Raw genomic sequence first — 20,878 nt, forward strand, 5'->3', positions numbered from 1 at the left:
GTGGCAACGTCCCCTCTGGGGCTGTTCTGTCCAGTAAATTGAAGCAAAGGGGCTGCACTGCAAAGGGTTAAAGGCATCCCCCATTCTCCATCAGTGTAAGAGCAGAGGTTTGGAGGTGGACTCACTGCAGAGACAGTCTGGGCAGGGGTGGACATGGCTCCTGTTGTAAGGAGACCCTTACTGGAGACTCTGTCTCACGGTCCTCAGAGGCACTGTGCCAAATCAGTGATGCGTGGTGACTTTCGTTGCCCTTGGCTGTTAGGGGCTGGTAACACCAAGGCTTCAAGGCATCTGTGACAAAGACTTCTTATTCCTTCTCTGTGCCCCAGGCCCTGCCATTCCACTTCCATTAGCCCCTTCCTTCTAGTCCCAACAGTGGGATGTTTGGGGCAAGTGGAGACCTGAGGGAGGAGAGATCCTTATTCATGGCTCTGTGAACCAGGTTCTTAACCAACAGCTTTTTGGTGTCAGCATAATGGACTATCTTAATACCATCACTGACAAGTCCTGTTGTGCAGCTTCACATCGCTAGTCCCAACAGTTTTCTTATGGGCCCCCCATACACCCAATAAAGGAACAATTCCCAGCAACTGCATATCCCAGGTGTCACTTCCTCAAGGCCTGTGTGGTCATTTGTCCTCCATCAAGGGACCTGAATGCTGGTTTTGCCAAACTGGTTGAAATTTTCCAAAGCTCTCAAATGGTTCTGTGCATTTACTGCATTTTGGGGGGACTGGCTTTCCTGCAGGGATGGGTCAGAGGGGGCTTGGGCAATCCAAGTCTCCCTCATTGGGTCTGGGGGCTTCACCTGCAAGGAGAAGTACCCCAATGTGACCTCATTCTTGTTTTCCGTCTGTAGTTTGAGGAGTGGAGGAGCAGAGGTCTCCTCCGGGACCTGCTTCGCTACCATATGGTGGGTTGCCAGAAACTGCTGTCCAGTGACCTGGAAGCCCAGGAGTCCCTTACGTCTTTATCTGGTCACAAAATAAAGATCACGGCGAAAGAGGTAGTTTTCTGCCACAGTTCCCTTCCCTGTCCCACTTGTCAGGATGTCACTTCTGCTGTCATTTGAAGGCCACTGTGGCTGTGGCAAGTGACTTGCCTAGGCCCGCAGACGGCTCATAGGGCGGTGCCGTGGATGTGAATACCTCATCGCATCCCTTCTCTCTCAGAATAGCATCTATCTCAATGAGGAAGCCAAAGTGGTCGTGAGTGACATCATCGGCGTGAACGGTGTCATTCATTTTATCAACAAGATCCTCATTCCAAGTGACCTGGTGGACCGTAACGTTTCCTTAAAGATCTCACGGGTAAGGCTGAAGCAATGACTGTGCCCTGATAAGCCCTCAGCCCAAGGCCACGCGGGGTGCTCTTCCTCCCTGTTCCTAGCTGTGTAGGGCTTGTCTGAGGGCACAGATTTGGCTTGTGAAGGTGACCGCATTTGTGGCATCGCCATATTTGGGACAGAGGGAGCCTTATCCATCACTAGTGAACAAGAGTACTGGATGTAGGTAGGGGGATCACGTCCCATGCCAACCATCACACTCCTTTCCTAGTGCAAAGTAGATGGCAGCATTAGATTGCCAATGTCTCTCTGCTACTCCTCAAACAAGCACTAGGAGCTTATAGATCCTGTGTTTTACAGAAGATAACATTTTCTGTACAGCACAACAGAGTGCTGAAATTCATCCCAGCTCTTGCCATAGCGGTGTCTACCCAGTATGAATCAGAAAAGTGGCAGCTGCTGAATGCCAGCGCTCGCCAGGCCAAATCCATCGGTGTGATGATGACAGAGAGAAACTTGTGTTTAGCTACTGTAGTTGTTAACTGTCTGGTTTCTCCCCTGCATTGCTGCTCCAAGTCCTGCAGGGGGACCTCTTAGTGACAGTTGTTTGCTTTCTTCCCTCTGCAGCAAAATATCACGCAAGTGGCAGAGGCCTTTGGGTACACCATTTATAGCAAGCTGCTGCAGGTGAGCGACCTGACCCCTGCTGCTCTGTGGGGAGGTGGTGTGTACATGTGCACGTTTACTTTTGGCTTGTGGCTTTTTCTTTGTATCCCGTCTTATCTCGGACAGGACGCGGAGCTGCTGCCGCTGGTTAGTGACCCCCGGCATAGACCCTTCACCATGCTGTGGCCCACAGATGCTGCGTTTAACGCCCTCTCAGAGAAAAGGCAGAAGTGGCTGTACCGCAGAGAGCATCGGGACGTGCTGGCCTCCTACCTCAAAGCGCACATGATCAGGGACACAAAGGTAAAAGTGACAACAAACAGGGTTATACCTCCTGAGGCCACATGTGGTGCCACCTCCTGCCTATGGTTACAACAGAGCGACCTTACCAAATATTTTGCTGCTGTAGAACATACAGCATATTGGTTGTCTTGAGAAGACCCAAAGCTGTTTGAGCATTTGAGGCAACTACCGCTTCATCATGAACCTCTGGTGCAGCATGGCTGAGCTGAAACCTTCTGACATCAGCTTCTTGGAGAGGCCACATCACCGCCAGAGTGTCATCACAAGGCTCATAAACAGGCTTTTGTCTATAGGGGTGGTGAACAAGGGAAGAGTCCAGCTGAGCAAAACCAGGGCCTGCTCACACATGCTGGTGTCTCACTAGTGGTTCAGGAATCTGGGACTAACCCAGCATAGTTAACACCATTCCACCCACACCGGCTTCACGTGCTGCCACATCACACTCCCTCACAGTGTGGCTGCTGACCCCTGTCCTCACCAGACAGCATCCCGTTAGAAGTATGAACTGCCGGTTTTGCCTGTCTCTCCCTTCACATATTTCTTTTTCCTCTCTTAGATTGTTGCTGGTAATGTGCCCCAAGTTGAATCCATACGGACCATGCACGGCTCCATTGTCTCATTCAGCTGCAGCAAAACCCACGTGGTGAGTGACAGCAATGCTGGGCTCAACTTTCCACTGAGCAAGTGTCCCTGGGCATAGCCACGGGGCAACTGATGCTCCATGTTTGTCACCAGCAGAAAGTGAACACAGAGTTGGGGTGCTTGCAGGCTGAGACACCCCATTCCCCTGGCTACAGCTGAGCCTGTAGAGAGGCTCCAGACTCTGTGGACAGCGGGGAGGGAAGCGTGGAGGCATGTGGTACCTGCACATGCACTTCACGATGACCAGGTTGCAAAGCCAACCACATGCTGCCATGACCTTTACAGGGCACGTGTTGCATGGATAGAGGCTATTTCTAGATGGCCATGAAAAGTGGCAATCAGGAAAGGTGGTCAAGGGCATGAGCACGGAGATTTTTGAGAGTTTTTGGGGTGGTCGAGAAGTTGTGGCAGCCAAAAAGGGCAATTTTTGGGTGGTGCAGCCAGGATGTAGGGTGTGCCAGGATCACAAGTTGCTTTCTTCCTCTGGTAGGGGGAGCTGCTGGTGGGCAACAGCGATGCCATCATCATCCAGAGGCACATGGAATTCAATGGGGGCATTGCTTATGGCATCAATAGGCTGTTGGAGCCACCGGATCTGGGATCTCGGTGTGATGAGTTCAGCTTTGTTGAGCTGCAGGTGAGCACTTGCTATGAGGCCAGTGAGGATCTGTGCCAGCTGTTGAGCCCCATGCCTGGGAAGAGGGATGTCAGGAGGGCTTGCTGCTTTTCCTCGGCAAAGCTGCGAGCAGCCGAGAGAGGCAGAAGCACATATTGAGTTGTTGTGAGGTTTCTTTCTCCCCTCCACAGGGATCTACAGAGAGCTGCGGACTCTGTGGCTTTGAGCCACCCTGCCCTGCTGGCTCCGTTCAACGGGTAAAGCTCACAGCTTTGTCACCAAGGAGGCCTGTTATGGGGCTGATGACAATACCCACATGCCCCTCGTGTTTTAGCAGCAAAATGAAGGCACACCTGCACGTGACGAGTCCCTTGACACGGTCACATTGTCCATGCCTGGCCCCAAGTCTCGTGGTCCTGTAGGGCAGGAGCTGGTCTGGGCAACATGGGGTCAGGGTCTCCACTGGTCTTTGCTTAGTCAATCCGTATATGGGTGACAGCGGCTGCAGTGGTCCCTGCAGCAGCACTGGGGGCTTCCCTGGGTGATTTATAGCAAAAGAGCTTGGCCTGGCTGCTGAAGATGGACCAGGAGTCAGGTGGTGAGCAGTCTTGGGGGGCAGTGGTTGTACCCCACTCTCACTGCATCGCCCGTTGTCTCTCTCTGCCGGGCTTCTGGCATGTCCCTGAGGTACATCTGTAGCTCCTCTGCCACCAGCCCCATCACAAGTTAGGAAGCCTCTGTTACTTCTCATAAAACTGAATGAGTGGCAGAAGAAAAGTCAAGGTGAGACGTCAGTGACCAATGTGGCAAACTCTGTGTTTTGCCTGTTTCCTCACAGGGGGAAACCAGGCGCTGCTACTATTACGGAAACCACCTGTTGAGAAACACTTTTCTGTTTCACCGCAACTCTCTGTTGCGGCCATCCTGGCCACCCTCCCCGTGGGACCCCTTCAGAAGACACTTCTCTTCCAGGGGGCCTCTGAAACGAGGCTGCAAGAGGAGCTGTGTTTCCACCCAGTGGGTCCCTCAGTGCTGTGCGAACCACTATGGCCGTGACTGTCAGGGTAAGGAGCCGCGCGACCCTTTCCCACCCCGGCCCTTTCTCTTGTGGGAAGACGGCATTAGTGGTTCAGCGCAGACGTCTGGCGTCCATGAACGTGCTTCCCTGGACAAGGGTGGGCAAAACCTCAGGCAGGGAGCTACAGTCTGTAGAGGCTGCAGGGGATGATCCCCTGGGAGTGTGCGTGTATGGTATTGTAACAGGGAATTCTCTTTCCTTGGAGAACCCTTTGTCCCCATGGAGAGCCCTGGGCACAGGGCTGCTGGGGGTGGCTGTCAGACATGGCACTCGCCCCTAGATGTTGCCGATGCTCAACCATTCCCTGGCATCTGCCCTCTGCGCTTTGTGCATGGGCAGCTTTTGTGTTCTTGGATGAGTCTCCTGCCAGGTTAGTGTGGGGCAGGCCAGCACAGCCTCAGCATATTGCAGCAGGGGGTCTTCCCAGGCTGGAAGCTATGCCAAATTTGTCCCTCTTGCCCCTGGTTCCTAAGGCTTATTGTCATGGGATGTCCCCAGCACTCACTCCTCAGACTGCCAAGCAGCCTCTGTGGTCCGAGCACCCCATAAGTGGCAGCTCACGTGGCACCTGGTGTGCTGGCTTTGCATGGGGCAACGGGTGGCTTCCCTCCAGCGCAGGGTCACTTTGTCACTGTAGCCTCACTAAGGTGCCCCATTTGCAGCATGCCCGGGAGGGCTGGAGGCACCGTGCGGTAACCGTGGTACCTGCGACGACAAAATCAGTGGCTCGGGGAGATGCAACTGCAGCCAGGCTTACATTGGGACCAGCTGTGAGCTGTGTGCGCCGGGCAGATACGGGCCAGACTGCCGAGGTAAGGGGGAAGCTGTGGGGTGGCAGCAATGCAGAGGGTTTGTGCAGAGGTGGCTGTGGCACATGGTGCTACTTGGAGAGGAGGTAGGTGCTGGGCAGCCTACGGCACGGGAGTCAGCGCTGCCACGTTCGCACCAGTCCCGACAATACTCGGGTTAGACTTCTGAGGACATCCCTCCCTGGGCTCTTGGCCGGGCAGCCGTTAATCCACCTATAGTTTGAGAAGGCTGGGTGGCATGTGCCAGGAGCTGTGCTGAAGCTGCGGGGTCAAAGACCCCTTCTCGTTTGTCAAGCACAGCTGAGAGCCCCAGTCTAGCAGAAAGTATTAAGGTGTATTTTTGAGCTGGGGTACAAATCCGTAAGTAAGTTGTGATGAACCCTGTACAGAAGGAGCATCCTCTTGGGACATGATCAGCAGGGACCTGTGCCCCTGTGAGGCAAAGGGAAGGAAAAGGGAGTCCCCCATCCTCCCATCCCAAGCTCGGCCTTACAGGGTCTCCAGGAATGTTTTTGATGGCTGTATGTTTGCAGGGACTCAGAGAATCTCTAGAAATGCCCGGGGAGGGGAATGATGGGGGTTTGTGGGTGCAGAGAGGCTTCCCCTCCCCTGTGAAGGGTGTGTGTTGCAGAGCCGGCAGGCCAGGGCTGGCAGGGATGGGTGCGTACTGCCGTGCTTGCCTTCGCGCACTGCCCACACGAGCCGTGTTTCTGCCACGTGGCTGTCCTGTGGCCTTTCACTGCTACCAAGGCGGGTGCCGTGACAGTGGTTTTATCCATTCTTCACAGAGTGTAACTGTACTGAGAATGGCGTGTGCAACGGCGGACTGCATGGCGACGGCTTCTGCTTCTGTGCCGAGGGCTGGGCTGGAGACCGCTGTGAAATCAGACTAGGTGAGGGATGCTGAGCCCCACCACCCACTATTCCCTGGGACCCAGTGCCATATGGCCTCTTTCCCAGTAGCTGCATTGTTGAAGCAGCCAGTCAGAAATATCTCCAAAAAGGAGCTCTCAGCTGCAGGGCTCATCCTGAGATCTGGCCCTTGCTGTTGAATTTCACAAGGGTTGGGGTGGTGAGGAGGAGGAGGAAAGCACCACTTGATCATGAACAAGTCCCTGAGCTCAGAGATGCTCCACGAAGAGCTTGAGGGTGAGGTGAAGGCCTGAGGTGTATCTGATGGAGTAATGGTCCTCTGTATCTGGGCAAGGCATCTGCAGAAAAGCACAGTGGGAGAGAGGGGCGAGCGTGGGGCAGAGGCCGGCCGTGGCAGCCATGCCTGTGTTGCAGCCCTTAGATCATTCCTGACCTGTGTGTGTTCTGGTTTCAGTCATGACGCCCACCTGCTCTCCACCGTGCCACCCCCAGGCCATCTGCCGCTCCAACAACCTCTGTGAATGCAACCTGCACTACGAAGGAGATGGGAGAACGTGCTCAGGTAGTGGGGGAGCCACGAGGGGCTTGGGTGGCGGGCAAAGGGGAAAGCAGACAACATAGCAAGACAACAGGTGACCATCTCCTGATGGCCATGTTGGTGTGACAGCTGGCAGGACAGACGGACAGACCACCAGGACACCTAGCAAGGTGTTTTAGTTAACCTAACGCTTTTACCCCTGCAGTGATCGACATGTGCAGCCAGGACAACGGGGGGTGCGCCAGGCATGCACAGTGCACGCAGGTTGGCGTGAATGTCTCCTGTGCCTGTGTTTCTGGGTACGGAGGTGACGGCTACGTCTGCGACCCCATAGACAGGTGTGTGGACGGCAGGAACGGGGACTGCAGCCAGCACGCCAACTGCATCAGCACTGGGCCGGTAAGTACACCCGCTAGGTCTGGGGAGATCTGCATGCCTGGGAGAACAGTGCAGGTGGATGCTGTGGGATGCTTCAGGCTGCTGGAGGACAGTGACGTGACAGTGTCCCCTGTTACTGCAGTCCCCAGGCCCGGCCCTCCTCTCCAGTCCTCTCAGCTATTGCGCTCATCCTGCAGGTCCTTACTGCCAGGCAGGAGCCATGCCCTTGGTCTGCTGCCATGCCCTCAGTCTGCTGCCTGGCTCTGGTGATGGTCCTGGTGATGTTTATACTAAGGCCATTTTTCCCCATCCCTCTGTCTAAGGGGCATAAGCTGTGTCAGTTGCGGCATTTCTGGACTGTTTTGGGGGGCTCTGGGATGGTCCTTTGAGGACAATGCCAGCCATTTTTGCAGAGGAACCAGAGCTGCTCACTGCAGGCCAGAAGATGGGACCGGGAGCATGACTTAGTCCAAGAATCACAAGCCACATACCTCAAAACTCAGCTGTCTTACAAACAGCATGTGACAAGGATTCAATGTGACATTTTTTGGTTCGCGTGCAGTTGGATGTGGGGTAGGACAGAGGCCATCCAGCCTTTCATAGCTCTGTCATAGTCCTGGCAGGCTGTAGAGGCGTTCTGAAGGCTCATCTCCACCTTCACATGGATACAAGGATCCCCAGTTGGCATCTGTGTGTTTGCACTCAGACAAATGCCATCCTTCCTTTGTGCTGCAGAATGAGCGGCGCTGCGAGTGCAAGCAGGGCTATGTTGGTGACGGGATCCAGTGCCTGGAAGAGGCCGTGCCCCCCACGGACCGGTGCCTGGAAGACAACGGGCAGTGCCATCGGGAGGCCATTTGCACCGACCTGCACTTTCATGGTGAGTGTGCGCAGCCCTGCAGTGCCGGGGATGATGTTCCATGGAGAAGTCACGCTCCCTCATCCTGCACCTTCTGGCTAGGGTACCCCTCGGGAGAGCTGGATGGTGGGACAGCCAAGGGGCCGGGGACTCATGTCTGTAGCTTTGTCTGGTTTTCACATTCCCCTTTTCCCCTACATGTCATACGGGGAGGACGAGCCGTCCTTGTCTGCTCCTGTGTGATGCATAAGATGGCCTCTGGTGGGTTTACACTGCCAGTAAGCACTGACTACCTTGTGGAGGCTGAGAAGCTCAGAGGAAGCCATGCTGCATCCCACCTCCTCCTCACTTGAGCGTTGTCCACATCCCACCCTCCCATGCAGCACAGAGCACCCTCCATTGGCGGTGCTGTCTGTGCTCACGCGGGGGACCCATGCGACTGCCCCAGGGAGGCTGCTCGCTCTCCATACCGCTCTCCATACTGCTCTCCATCCTGTACTGATGCTCCCTGGCCTTGGTATCTTGCAGATAAGACTATGGGCGTATTTCATCTGCAGTCACCCCGAAAAAAGTACGACTTCACTTACGAGCAAGCTCAGAAGGCCTGTGCTGCAGAAGGTGCTTCCCTGGCCAGTTTACAGCAGCTCTCGGCAGCACAGCAGGTCAGGGCAGGGATGCAGAGCTCCATCGCCTCGTGGGGTGGGGACACGCAGTGCTTCTCCCTGGGGCTGGTCCAGCGGTAGCGAGCCCATGACACGTGGGTGGGTGACCTCTCATTCCCTCGGCCAGGCCCTGTTTGCTCCATCTACATCCATGAAACCAGGAGGGCCAGTGGCTCTTACCAGTCACATTGGGGCGAGAGCTCTGGCAATGCCCAACTCTTTAGGTGTTGGGGGCATGTCGGATAAGGCTGCATGATGGGAGTGTGCATCAGGGTGGAAAACCTGGGCCAAGGATACTATTTTTAATCTAATCATTCATTTTCCTCTGCTAGATGGGATTCCATCTGTGCTTGGTGGGTTGGCTGGACAATGGCACAGCCGGATACCCCACAGCCTACCCCAACCCCAGCTGTGGGGCTAACCGAGTGGGCATCGTGGACTATGGCTCCCGAAGCAACCTGAGTGAGACCTGGGATGCGTTCTGCTACCGGGAGAAGGGTAAGTAAGTGGTGCGAGCACATTTCCTGGGGTCGGTCCTGTTGGGCACAAGAGGCGTGTTGGGGCAGCAGGCAGAGAACTGCCCTCGGAGCACGAGGGGTGGGCAGGTGGGCACATCCCCCTCTCCCTATGCCTGTGCCAGGAGGGAACGTGATGAGTGGTATCCAGAAGTCAAGGGAGAGGTGGTCAAGTGTAGCCAGCATAGGCGAGTCAAGTCAAGTCACATCTTGGTGTTCCTTTGCAGATCTGACTTGCACCTGCCGTGATGGGTTCGTGGGAGATGGGTACTGGTGCAGCGGCAAACTCCCTGATGTGCTCGCAGACGACGCTCGCTTCTCCACCTTCTATTCTGTAAGCAATGCTCTCCTGGTTCTCTGGTACACCAGCAGCCAGCAATTAGGCAGAGGGAGGGATTGGCCATAACAGGGAGAAGTGGTGGTTTGGTCTGCATGCAGCGTAGAGAATACAAGCACAGAGGCATTTTCTTTCCAGGGCTGGGGGATGTTTCCTGGGCTGGGGAAGGTAACAGCACTGAGCTGCTGGCAGTGTGCTGATGGGGAAGATCTCCCATCTTTTCCAGATGTTGCTCGATTTTGCCAATGACACAGAAGAAGGACTGGATTTTTTCATCTATTTGTCTGATGACTCCGCTCCCAAAACTCTCTTTGTCCCTCTGAATTCTGGCTTCGCAGACAATGAAGTAAGCAAGCAGGGATGAGTGGCCGCTCGAGGGCGCATGGAACGAACTATCAGAGCCCCAGAGGAGAGCAGGAGCCCGCCAAAGCTGGCATGATGGTGATGTGAAATAGAGTCTGGGGAAGGAGGAGGAATTTAGGTCAGAGGGGACCGCTGGTGGTCTCTAGTCCAGCCCCTCACTCAGAAGAGCCATTTAGGTCAGGTTGCTCTGCGCCTTCTCCAGTTGAGCTTTGACTGTTTCTAAGGATGGCGATCCCCCCTTCTCTGCACAGTAGTTTTGTGCCATGTTGCCCATGAATTGAGCTGTCTTGTGGCCATGGAGAGGGGCTGCACACAGCAGGAGGGAAGGGGTGAGAGCCAGCTCAGCTGCTTCTCACCCCTGCTCCCTGTTGCTTTTTCAGACGCTGACAGGAGAAGAACTGAAGCTCCACGTGTCCTCCAGCAACGTTGTCCTCTTCAGCTTCAACCTCACAACGGGGACCATCATCCCGTCCCAGTCAGGATATGACCTCCATATATCAGACCTCCCAGTGGGCAACAGTACAGAGCACTCAGTAGGTTTAACCTCGGCTGAGGTCAAAAAAAACCCCCGCAAGTTTTCACCACATCTCTTTTGAGACTGGGAACAACAGCGAGGCTTTCCAGTTGGGTGACATCATCTCTGTCCTGTGCTGTAGGATGCCAAGGGGATCAATGACACGATGATTGTGGAGTGGGACATCATAGCTTTCAACGGCATCATTCACGCCATTGCAGAGCCGCTGAGGATCCCACCGCCCATCGTTCATCTTGGTCAGGTGAGCGTCCGAGGGCACGGATTGGGGAAGAAAGCTGCTGAACCAGCTGGCGCCAGGCCTGGGAGCAGGGACGGAGCGACCGAGTCAGCCCAAGGACCGGCCCCGTCCTCCCTGCTCCCCCGGCACGGCTCGTTTTGGCCGGGCTGCCCACGCTCAGCAGGGTGGCCGTGCGGGAGATCCCGTCGCTCTGCCGTAACCGGGCCCCTGTTTTTCGACGCAGGTGAACGGCGCGGCGCCTGCGGCGGCCTCCGTGGCCGCAGGGACGCTGTCAGCGCTGTGCTTCGCGCTGGCGCTGGCTGCCGGTGCCGGCGTCGCCTACTACTGCGTGAAGAGGCGGCGGCGGGAGGAGCAGTTCGGGTATTTCCAGGTGAGCGCAGGCGGCAGCGGCCTCTCTGCGGCCGGGGCAGGTGGAGGGAGCCCGGGGGAGCGCGGGTCCGCCCCGCCCACTCGGAGCCAACCCCGCCCCGCGCCCCGCCCCTTCCAGGCGGACCTCTGCGCGGAGGAGGAGGAGGCGGGGCCTCACGCCGCCAGGCCCCGCCCCCAGCGGCCGCTCGTCGCCATCCCCAACCCGCTCTACGGCGGCCACGCCCCTGACTACGAGCCGCTGCAGGTGAGCCCCGCCCCCCGCCCCGCCCCGCCCCCCGCCCCGCTGCCGCCGGTGTGACGCCGCTCTCTCCCCCGCAGGACGCGCTCCTGGCGGAGGCCGGCACCGACCCCCCCGCCTGCCTGCAGTGAGCGAGGAGCCGGCCCCTCGGCCCCCACCGGAGAAATAAAAGCGCTCAAGCGCCACTGCCTCTGCCCCGATACGCGTTGTCCCCCCGCTCCCCCCCCCGCCGCGGTCAGGGACGAGTCACATCAGTTCCCCACCTCCCCAAACGACCCTTTTGCTCCACCCCCGTCCCGTCCCGTCACCCCCCCCCCCCCCGCCTGGCACTGCGGCCGTAAGGGGCACAAGCTGCTCCGCGCTGGACACCTCCGGCCCCGGTCTCTCAGACACCCGCCCCAGGGTCCTCCTTGGTCGTGCACCCGGAGGTGCACCCCCAGGGCAGGCAAAGGAGCGGAGACGAGCACCAGCCCTGCGGTGAGTGCGTTGGTTAGTCAGTTAGTTACACATGCTGCAGATTTTTATTGAGCCTTCACGCTACACACAGCACAAAGACGTCAAATGCCACGTGCGCACACTACAACCATTTGATTAGAGCAGCTACGTTAACAGCAATCGTTCAGGCCACTGAGTCAAGAGCAAGGCGTTCCGAAAGTCTGCGACAGGCTGGCACGGAGTACAAAGATGAGGCAGTGAGACACAAGTGACAGACTGACAGGCCAGCCTGGCGCACCACAGGGGAGGAACATGCAGGAGAAGAGAGAGAGACCTGTGTGTGCGTGTATCTCACTAAGGGTTGCCGGCATTTACACCTTATACTTCAGCACCTTCCTCTGAGGAGTTTCCTGGCAGAGGGTCCCCCACACTGACCTGCTTCCTCTCCCATGGCTGCTCTCCACATCATTGACAACACTCAGCCCACAAGCAACCCATGCCTGCCCCTGTGCTAATCCCACAGCCTCCCCCATAAACCGACAGCCCTTACCTGCCACGCAGGCACACTGTGCATCCCAAAGACCCATCACGCAGTTGACCACCCATTTCCTTGCCTGCTTGCTGCCAGACCCAGCACAAGAAGTGCATCCATTCTCTGTTCCCTCTCGCTCCTACCTGTCACCTCAACACTCACTGCCCTGCAAGCAAGCTGGCACTGTCACCCTTGTTGCCATCTGCAAACAGTGCAGCAGTGAGAGGAGGAGGAGGTGGACCAAGGCAACCAACATCTCCAGTGCCTGCACCAAGAGCTCTGCCTTCAACCATCCCCTGACGGCCCACCAAGGCAACCAACATCTCCAGTGCCTGCACCAAGAGCTCTGCCTTCAACCATCCCCTGACGGCCCCTGCATGTCTGTCTCCCATGGGAGCAGCCACGTTACTTATCTCCCGCATGCTTTGGGGCCCTCACAGATCACACATTCCTCCGAGATGCCTCTTACCCCTTCTTCATCCCATAGCCATTGGCTTCCCACACACCCAACTTTCCGATGGCATGACCTTCTCCTGTTTCCCAGGGCCAGCCAGCATCAGGGTGGCACAAACTCTCAACAACCCCATCCCACCTGACTGCCCCTTTACCCCTCCCCAACACCCTGCCTGTCCCTCAGGGCAGTCAGAAGCCTGGCCAAGAACAGCATGACCCTGAGCTGTGTGAAGAATCTACTTTCTGCCCCTCACATCCAAAAGCAGCTCTGACGTGTCTGGGCCTCCAGGCCATCACCCTTGTCCCCGGTTCTCTACGCTCTGGCATCGCTACTGTCACCTCTTTCCTCTTCCTCCTCCTCCTTCTCAGGAGGCACCACAGTGGTTTGCATGGCTGTGCTCCCCTTTCTGACCCACAACACCCAGCAGCACTTAAGCTCACATGGCCCCAGGGCATCCTCACCAGCCCCTCCATACACCTTCGGCCACATCTCAGTGAACACAGGTGGAAGGCCGGCACCTCTGCTGACAACCCTGCACATCCCTGCACGTCCCTGCACAAGTCACAACAGACCATACCACATCAATTGCCAAAATAGTGATGTTACATGGTACCAAAGCCAAAAAATACTGACAGCGGATGGCACTATGCTCACTCAAAAACCAGGCGTGTCACTAAACACCTGTGTTTAGACCTTCTGACCTACTGCCACCCAGCTCTCACAGGACTTGCACGTCCTGCACATTTAACTGACAGTTACCTACAAGAGTCACCAGCTGGACAGACCAGTCTGTCAAGGAGCAGGATGGGGCTCAGGGCTGCTGGTACCATTCTGGGTAGGTAACACTGCTGATGATGCTTTGTGATGCATTCACTGATGTGCTTCACCGGCTGCCCCGTTGGCAACACTGTCCCCTCACTGTCTACCTGCAGAATCACTCACGCCATAGTACCCAAGGATACCGGGGAAGCTACAGCCCTGACACGCCTTGTAACACCTCATGTGGGAGTCTGTGTTGTGCTCACTGAGCACCTGAGACTCAGGAGTTCATTTCTGAGCCACTTTTCTGGCACAGAGCAAGGAGCGGCAGCTTCCCACCACCAGCACTAGCTCTCCTTCTCACCTACTCCTACAGAGGACTCCCTGCAGCTCACTTACTTATGGCCCAGAACAAGCACCCATCCTCTGTCCAGCCTGCAACGCACCTCAGGGAAAGGGATGGAGCCAGTGAAGGGAAAAAATAAACACACCATCTACACACATACGTAAGTGTCAAACGCCCTTTAGTGGTAGACAGAGGTGTTGCTGGCCGAGCATCCCGGCCCCACGTACAGACTCGCAGTGTGCTGTTGCCCGGAGTACCTGGCCCTTCACCGGATATGCACCATCTCCTCCAGGAAGGGGGTTTTCATGCAGCCTGTGCAGAGCTGATCCATCCAGAGCGGAGCCTCATGCTGCAGAGGGGTGCGCCGGGGGTAGAAGGTGAAATTCACATCATAGTTCAGCAGGCAGCTGATGGATGCCATGTAAATATCAGAGAACCGCACCAGCCGTCGAGAGAAGTATGTGGGGTTGTGGAAGGTGCGGAAGATGCTTCCAAACTGCGGGTTGAACAAGTTCTTCGTCAGTGACCTGAGAAGAAAGAGATGGTGCTCTAGATAAGAGGCCAGGGTCCCAGGTTCCTCCTCCAATCCCTTGGCTCTGGGCCACCCCACTCCCAGAACACATTTAGGGATCACCCCAAGTACCTTCCCACTCAGGCTGCAATGCAGACCAGCCTCTGTACAGTGAGACTGTGACGAATATTCACCATGCTTTTACTCTTCCTTGTTACCGTACCTGTTACGGGCAGGGACCCACCTGCAGTGCCAGGACCTGCAGTAGCAGGCAGCCCATCAGCCCCCCACCAGCACAGGGTGACACCAGCTCCCCTTTTCCACCCTGCCTTCAAACCTGTCCAACGTCCCAAGCTGCAGGGCTGCACTGCTGCATCCCACCCAGACATGGGACACCAGGGAGGACCACAGCCCAACAGCTGCAGCACCACTGTCCCCACATCAGGTTACAAAACAGACCAGTGCTGGCCTGGGAGCCCCTGAGAGACCTCATGAGCGAGGGGCACAGCGCTTACCTGATCTCTTGACGTTCCTTCATCCACTCCAGCAACACTTGCTTCGACTCCGCATCTTGATACATCTGCAAAGACAACAGCGGAAAGCACCACATTGCATCAATCCTGTAGGCTGCACCTCAGCTCCCCCCAGTTTGCACCGTAACTCACAAACCCACAAGTCTGCTGCACCAAGAGGATGAGATATTTTTGAGAACACAGGCAAGATGGTACATCCCCTGATTCCCATGCTAAGCCCAAAGCGCAGACTCAGAAGGCAGCATATTACCTGCCCCTCTCAGACAGGAGCTGTTTACCTGCATTCTCTCCAGCAGCCCCGTCAAAGCCTGCTGCCAGGTCAGGGAGTGCATGTACTGCTCTGTGTTTATGATCCGAATCTCTGTCTCCAGTTCAGGAACAATGGCTCCAGTCCTCCAGCCGTGACGCAGCATGAGGTCCTAGAGGTCGGGGTGAAAAAACAACCAAGAATTCAACATAAAGATGGAAAGCAAAACACAACCCTGTTTCCTAGAAGAGCGGTCTGTTCCCATTATAGATTCTCAGGGGACAGGCATCCATGGCCCATGCCATGGTAATACCCATCTCCCAGCCAGCAGCTGTGACAAACATTGGAGTCACACAAACTGCTCTCAAGTTCACAGACCAGCACATGTTCTTTACCTGCAGAAAGTACTTTGGGAGCCCTTTTTCCACTGTTTGATTCTGCGTGACAGCAGAGTGGGGATGCTTATGCGTCCTACGTGTGCCCTGAAAGCTGCAGCCTGCAGAGCACCCAGTACAGCATACTGGAGACCTGAGCACTCGGAGCAGGGCCCTGCCTTATACTCCAACACAGCTGCAACCACAAGAGTCACACAGACTTGCTCCCACCTCACTGGAGAGTAGAGACCTTTTCACTTACCGCAAGGTCGCTGTACAGATGGTCACCGAAGTACAGCACTTTGGACCCACGCCAGCCTGTCAGCCTCAGAAAATCAAAGAGGTTACCCTGCAAGTAAAAGGAGCACAGAGAGAAACATGGTTACAGGCCAAATGCCTCCATCCTCACCGCATGGTACTGGGCAGCCACCCCAACAGCGCTGTCAGCGCAACTGGATGTGCCACCTTACCGCATGCAGATGTGAGCGCTCATGAGATTTCAACCTGCTTGCTCCCCCACCATCCAAACCCAGAGGTTTCCGTCCTTCCTCACCTTATTTCACTTTCTTCCCATGTGACAACCCTCCTGTACATGCTGCAGCTTTTCTTAAGCTACAGAAAAAGGTGGAAACTCTTCCGAACCCAATAGGCAATTCAGGGCAAGTTCTGTGCTCTAGACCACAGCAAGCCAAGAGGACTACATGGACTAAAAAGGCAACAAAAGGAGGCAGTTTAGAAGCCAAAAGTGAAAGACACCTAAATTATTAGAAAAGCTTGAGTGATGGACAGAAAGAACCCCAGGTATTCTGGGTTTAGACGTTGTTGGGCTCAGGTGATAATGATTTCACCTCACCAGGTGCATCAGAGGTGAAGTGAGTGCTATCATGCAAGGCTGTTGGAGTCAGGAGCACTTGAGGCTGTTCTCACATCACTGACAACCATCCCAACCCAAAAGATTAACACCACCCACGCGTTCACAGGAATTGCTTAACCAAGCCAAAAAGCCAGGCAGCTTGGGCAGATTCACAGCTAAGTAAAACAAACCAAACCCCAAAGCACCAGCTAAGGCACCGCACAGAGCAGCTTTCAAGGCTTTCCAAACATCCGTCTGCACACAGAGGAGACTTCAGGGACCCCCCTTCCATCTCCACGCAAGTTTTCCACATGAGTCACAATGGAAACAAAACCCACTAGGAAAGGAAAAGGCCCCACCAGCACCAGCAGACTAGACTGTGTCAGCACAAGCAGTCAATGCAAACTTGCGAGCCACTTGGCAGCAATCTCTCCAGCCAGTCTCCAGTGCTAGGAAAGAACTAGCATGCCTACCCAACAGCACTGGCCCGGACAGAAAACCCCCAAATATAAGCCAGCTCCCACAACAGCCTGCAGCCCTGCATTTGGCTGCTGGCAACACGCTATATGGACTGCAAAGGGTGCCCAGAACCAGCATGCTGGGCCTCCTGTTGCTGCAGCATCACTGGAGCGGTGCAGACTTCCCTTAGCAGCGCGGAAACACAGGGCCAGGCAGGCCTCTGCATTTCTTGGACACAACATTGCTGCTGCTCGCTTGAGAGTTGCTCACGAGGCTACTGGCAGAGCAGTGAAATGGACCCCAGCCTTGGGAGGAGGATGGTCCTTTTGCTGTGCTCCAGTCATCTCAAACAGCAGTGGGTCCGACAGCCAGGAGACCTTCTCGTGGACCTCCACTGAACCACAGACCTGTTAAATGACCTCCAGGAGCTGGCTGTCCTCCTCCCCTCCTGAGATCACAGACTAGGGAGGGATGGGAGTACATACGTCCCCCACACAGAAAACACATCAATCAGAAAGGAGGGACTAGAGGGCCATCACTTGACCTTCCCAGTCCTCAGTGCAAAACACCAAGCCCTGAGGTGCCATTCGTATGAGATGCCCACAGCACAGCACCATACAGCTGTGCTTCAGGGGAGAGGAACAGGTCAGCACAGAGGCCTCTAGCAACATCACCAGCACAGCAAGGTCCACGGTCACTAACACTTGGCAGAAAGAAGCATATTGTGGCACTCCAAGAAACCAGAAATGCTGGGGACAGGATGGACTACAACCAAGATACACACTCTGTCACATCCCAAGAACCACGGTTAGGCAACAACCTTGATGCAGTTGGATGAACATTGTGGTGGGGAAGAACTGGAGAGGAGCCCAAAATCCTACCCATCCCTCCTTCTTCCCTCAGCTTTTCCCTTCCTCAATGCACCATTCACTTGGGTGAGCAACCTGTCGCCACAAGATGTAGGTGGTCAAGAGCAGGATTTAATTCAGCAATAAACCCCATGGCTGAGGTGCATCTTTTCTCCTAAGGGAGCTGCTAACCCACTGGGAAAGTTTGCCCGTGTGAGAGAGACTTTGTATGAGCTCTACTTGTATGTTCCCAGCTCCAAGCTCTTGGCAGAGGATAGGATGCTAGCAGAGCACTTTGACAGACCCACCAGACAGGCCAGAGACTTCCCAACAGCACTACTCAGGGACGTGACCTACTTTTCTACCACAGGTCAGGTCCCAGCTAATTGACTGCGATCTCACTAACAGTTTCTTCCTGTGGGATTGAACAGTTCATATAACCAAGAACAAACCGTCCCAAAGCCAGAGGCAACTTGTTCTCAGGGGACAGACCAGCTACAAGGAGAACACCCCAAGGCAGCAAGCTCACCAGAGTAACAGCCCATCCTTTGGACATGCTTGTCTTTCAGGAAGAGTAGAGAGATGGGAGCGAGGCTTTGTACCCTATTTGATCACCCTTGTTTCTCTATTCCCTCCTCCACAAGTCCACCTTTTCCAACCTTATGGAAGACAATTTGGAGTGAGGTGTGGAAGATCTTTGCCTACACATCAGATTGCAGAGAGCTCTGCCTTCTTACCCTGAACTACCACACTCTTGGGAGGCCCTCCAGAACAAGAGTTTCAGGACCAGGTCATCAGAAGAGCCAAGGGAAAACTGCACTATTGGCCACACTGGACAATGTCAGAACTGAGCTCTTAGGGTGAAGGTTTCATTGTGTACCAGGGCAGGGGGCATTCACTGACCTCTGCCACACATGCAGAGGATGTTTCCCTGCTACCCCTTCTCACACAAACAGGGCAGCAGCAGGGAAAAACTCAGCCTGGAAGAGATAACTCAGCACAGGTTCTCCTGGGCAGAAAGGCAAGCACCCAACACCCTAAGTTAACTGGCCCTGCTTTGCCTTTTCCCTCCTTGTCCCTGTTGTCCGTCCATCTCTAATGCCAAGCCCAGCTGAGCTGGGTGGAATACATCACTCCTGTTACACGCCCTTCTGCAGCATGACCTACATGGAGCTGGGTAGAAAACTGTTTCAGAGCTGCAGACAAAAAGTTTTCCTGCCAGGCAGCTCTGTTATACTTTATTTCAGCTCTGCCTCCTGCAACTGTAAAAAGCTGTGATTGCCAGGAGAGCAGCCTTTTCTACACCTGGCACGAAGCATTTATCACCATTCTCAGAGGCTAGTTTATCACACACTGACAGACAACACAAGCCTTGGCAAGGCTTTCCGATAAAGGAAAAGACCCTTTATTCTAATGCTTACATCCCAGCGGAAGCTGAAAGACTTTTCAGAGGCATGCAAATCACAAGGCTATTGCTCCACAGCATGCCAAGAGACATGCTGAAAGCATTCAGGGGGACAGTGTCCTACTGGGCCAGCTAGGGCTCTCTGCATGTGGACAGAGGGCATCTCTTGCTACCACCAACCAGCGCAGCACACAGAGCCTAGAGCATGTCTTCTTACAAATGCCCTCTAAGTATCACAGATGCTCTTTACAAGGACTTCCATTTTTCACTTTTCAAACATCAAACAGCCACAAATGACCTACAGAAGAACCCAGCATTTTCCCCTATCCTGACTAAGCAGATTTTCCTGTTTTCCAGTGACTTCCAGGCTTTTCCAGTGACTTCCAAAACTGCAGCTGTCTTATAAGTCCCCACCATTTCAGCCTCTTGCTTCATACCCCTTATGCACCCATTCACTTTACCTCTTTGTAGATCTTTCCTTTCTCCAGCTGGTTTATTTTGTCCCACTGCAGTGAGCCTTTATCATCCAGTTTTCGAAAAGGTCTGGAAAAAAAGGGGGCAGATGTCAACTTCTTTTGATTTTTGGTGATTGTTACCCAGCAACCACAACATCTGAATTGGAAAACTTGTTTACCTATGTAACAACACATAATAAAATCTCTACGTGAGAAGCGACCTTCTGGGCATTCTGCACTATTTTCTCAGGGAAAGAGAAAGTGCGAGAGGGAAATATCTTTTCAAAATGCTTCCATTGACTGTAACCATTTCATGCCAATATCCCTAACAACTCTTCTTGCTTTTCAGATACAGAGAAGAGGAAAAAAATAATAACAATAAAGACTCCCTCTGAAATGCTAAGACCAAGAAGGCTTTGCCATGAAACACTTTGTGTCCTGTTCCAGTCTGGCTATGCCCCAGCCCAGAGACCGTGGAATGTCTTAATAGGATAAAGCAGTCTGCAGAGTGGATGGAAATCAGTCTCCATGCTGATCTCGGCAGCTGACAGGAGCTGGCTCCTGTTGTTCCCAAGGGCTTGCTTGGTTACCTTCCACTTGGACAGAAGAAGCAAAACAATGCTTAAGTTACTTGACGCCCATTAACATTCATGCTTGAGGGGAACATTGCTCCCTCTTGGGGTATAAGTTCCAAACTGTGAGCTCCAGGATCAAAGCCTTGGTATGAAGCTGCTCCTGCTGCAAGCAGAGCACAATCTCATCCAGAAGTATTGTATGATCCTGAGCTGCCATAGGGCAGAAGGAATCCAGCCTCCCACCATGAACTCTACATCCTACCCAGGCAAGGGGCTTCTCAGCCACAAGTGATCTCCAGTGCACACCTGCATTTTCCCTCAGATAAAACACTCCACAATTCACTACAGCTCACCATCAGGAGGTTTCCCTCACCTTGGATGTATGTGCCATTTCACTCTACTGGCCTACTACGAGTGGACCTTAGGCACCGTGCAGCCATAAGGTTTTATCTCCTAGGGGGCCAGATCGTCATAGCTCCAGGCTGCATTTGTAAGACACTTCACCTACATCCCATGAAGAAAACTTTTAACAGGTCAGCACAGCTTATAAAGCCATTTCGTAGGTTTACTCCTGTTTATGCTAGTGGCCTGGGAAATGGGGGAAGAAAATACGTAAAGAGGAAAGAATAGACCTCTCCCTCAAGAGCACTAATTCCTGGTCAGTCGTAAGCTGAGGCAACAAAGCAGACGCAAGTTCCCAAAGCAAATAATCCAAAGAGCAAAGCGAGGACAGCAGCTTGTCTATCAGCTAGTCCCTTGGCAGCTCCTAACTGACCACAAAACCCAGC

General features: G+C 54.5%; 2 protein-coding genes across 3 annotated transcripts in view; one reads left to right on the forward strand and one right to left on the reverse strand.

Moving 5' to 3' along the window:
• STAB1 (stabilin 1) overlaps positions 1 to 12,571 on the forward strand; it is a 63,835-nt gene extending 51,264 nt beyond the window's left edge. For both annotated transcript variants that reach the window (XM_069812418.1, XM_069812419.1), the window contains 22 exons: positions 860 to 1,006; positions 1,173 to 1,310; positions 1,913 to 1,972; positions 2,078 to 2,254; positions 2,811 to 2,897; positions 3,387 to 3,533; positions 3,704 to 3,769; positions 4,351 to 4,576; positions 5,253 to 5,402; positions 6,188 to 6,292; positions 6,727 to 6,834; positions 7,016 to 7,209; positions 7,924 to 8,068; positions 8,576 to 8,709; positions 9,042 to 9,207; positions 9,452 to 9,558; positions 9,788 to 9,907; positions 10,305 to 10,457; positions 10,581 to 10,700; positions 10,921 to 11,067; positions 11,185 to 11,310; positions 11,385 to 12,571. In XM_069812418.1, the coding sequence (XP_069668519.1) occupies positions 860 to 1,006; positions 1,173 to 1,310; positions 1,913 to 1,972; positions 2,078 to 2,254; positions 2,811 to 2,897; positions 3,387 to 3,533; positions 3,704 to 3,769; positions 4,351 to 4,576; positions 5,253 to 5,402; positions 6,188 to 6,292; positions 6,727 to 6,834; positions 7,016 to 7,209; positions 7,924 to 8,068; positions 8,576 to 8,709; positions 9,042 to 9,207; positions 9,452 to 9,558; positions 9,788 to 9,907; positions 10,305 to 10,457; positions 10,581 to 10,700; positions 10,921 to 11,067; positions 11,185 to 11,310; positions 11,385 to 11,435 (2,874 nt within the window). In that variant the 3' untranslated portion in view covers positions 11,436 to 12,571. The remainder of the gene's footprint in view (positions 1 to 859; positions 1,007 to 1,172; positions 1,311 to 1,912; positions 1,973 to 2,077; positions 2,255 to 2,810; positions 2,898 to 3,386; positions 3,534 to 3,703; positions 3,770 to 4,350; positions 4,577 to 5,252; positions 5,403 to 6,187; positions 6,293 to 6,726; positions 6,835 to 7,015; positions 7,210 to 7,923; positions 8,069 to 8,575; positions 8,710 to 9,041; positions 9,208 to 9,451; positions 9,559 to 9,787; positions 9,908 to 10,304; positions 10,458 to 10,580; positions 10,701 to 10,920; positions 11,068 to 11,184; positions 11,311 to 11,384) is intronic.
• Positions 12,572 to 13,991: 1,420 nt separating this feature from the next.
• The window catches only part of NT5DC2 (5'-nucleotidase domain containing 2), a 30,868-nt gene continuing 23,981 nt past the window's right edge, over positions 13,992 to 20,878 (reverse strand). Inside the window, exons 10-14 of the mRNA XM_069812447.1 lie at positions 19,522 to 19,603; positions 15,758 to 15,844; positions 15,153 to 15,293; positions 14,857 to 14,921; positions 13,992 to 14,357 (exon numbers count right to left, since the gene is read on the reverse strand). Of these exons, the coding sequence (XP_069668548.1) occupies positions 14,096 to 14,357; positions 14,857 to 14,921; positions 15,153 to 15,293; positions 15,758 to 15,844; positions 19,522 to 19,603 (637 nt within the window). The 3' untranslated portion in view covers positions 13,992 to 14,095. The remainder of the gene's footprint in view (positions 14,358 to 14,856; positions 14,922 to 15,152; positions 15,294 to 15,757; positions 15,845 to 19,521; positions 19,604 to 20,878) is intronic.

This window comes from Haliaeetus albicilla, chromosome 24, assembly GCF_947461875.1.
Source record: "Haliaeetus albicilla chromosome 24, bHalAlb1.1, whole genome shotgun sequence".
NCBI lineage: Eukaryota > Metazoa > Chordata > Aves > Accipitriformes > Accipitridae > Haliaeetus > Haliaeetus albicilla.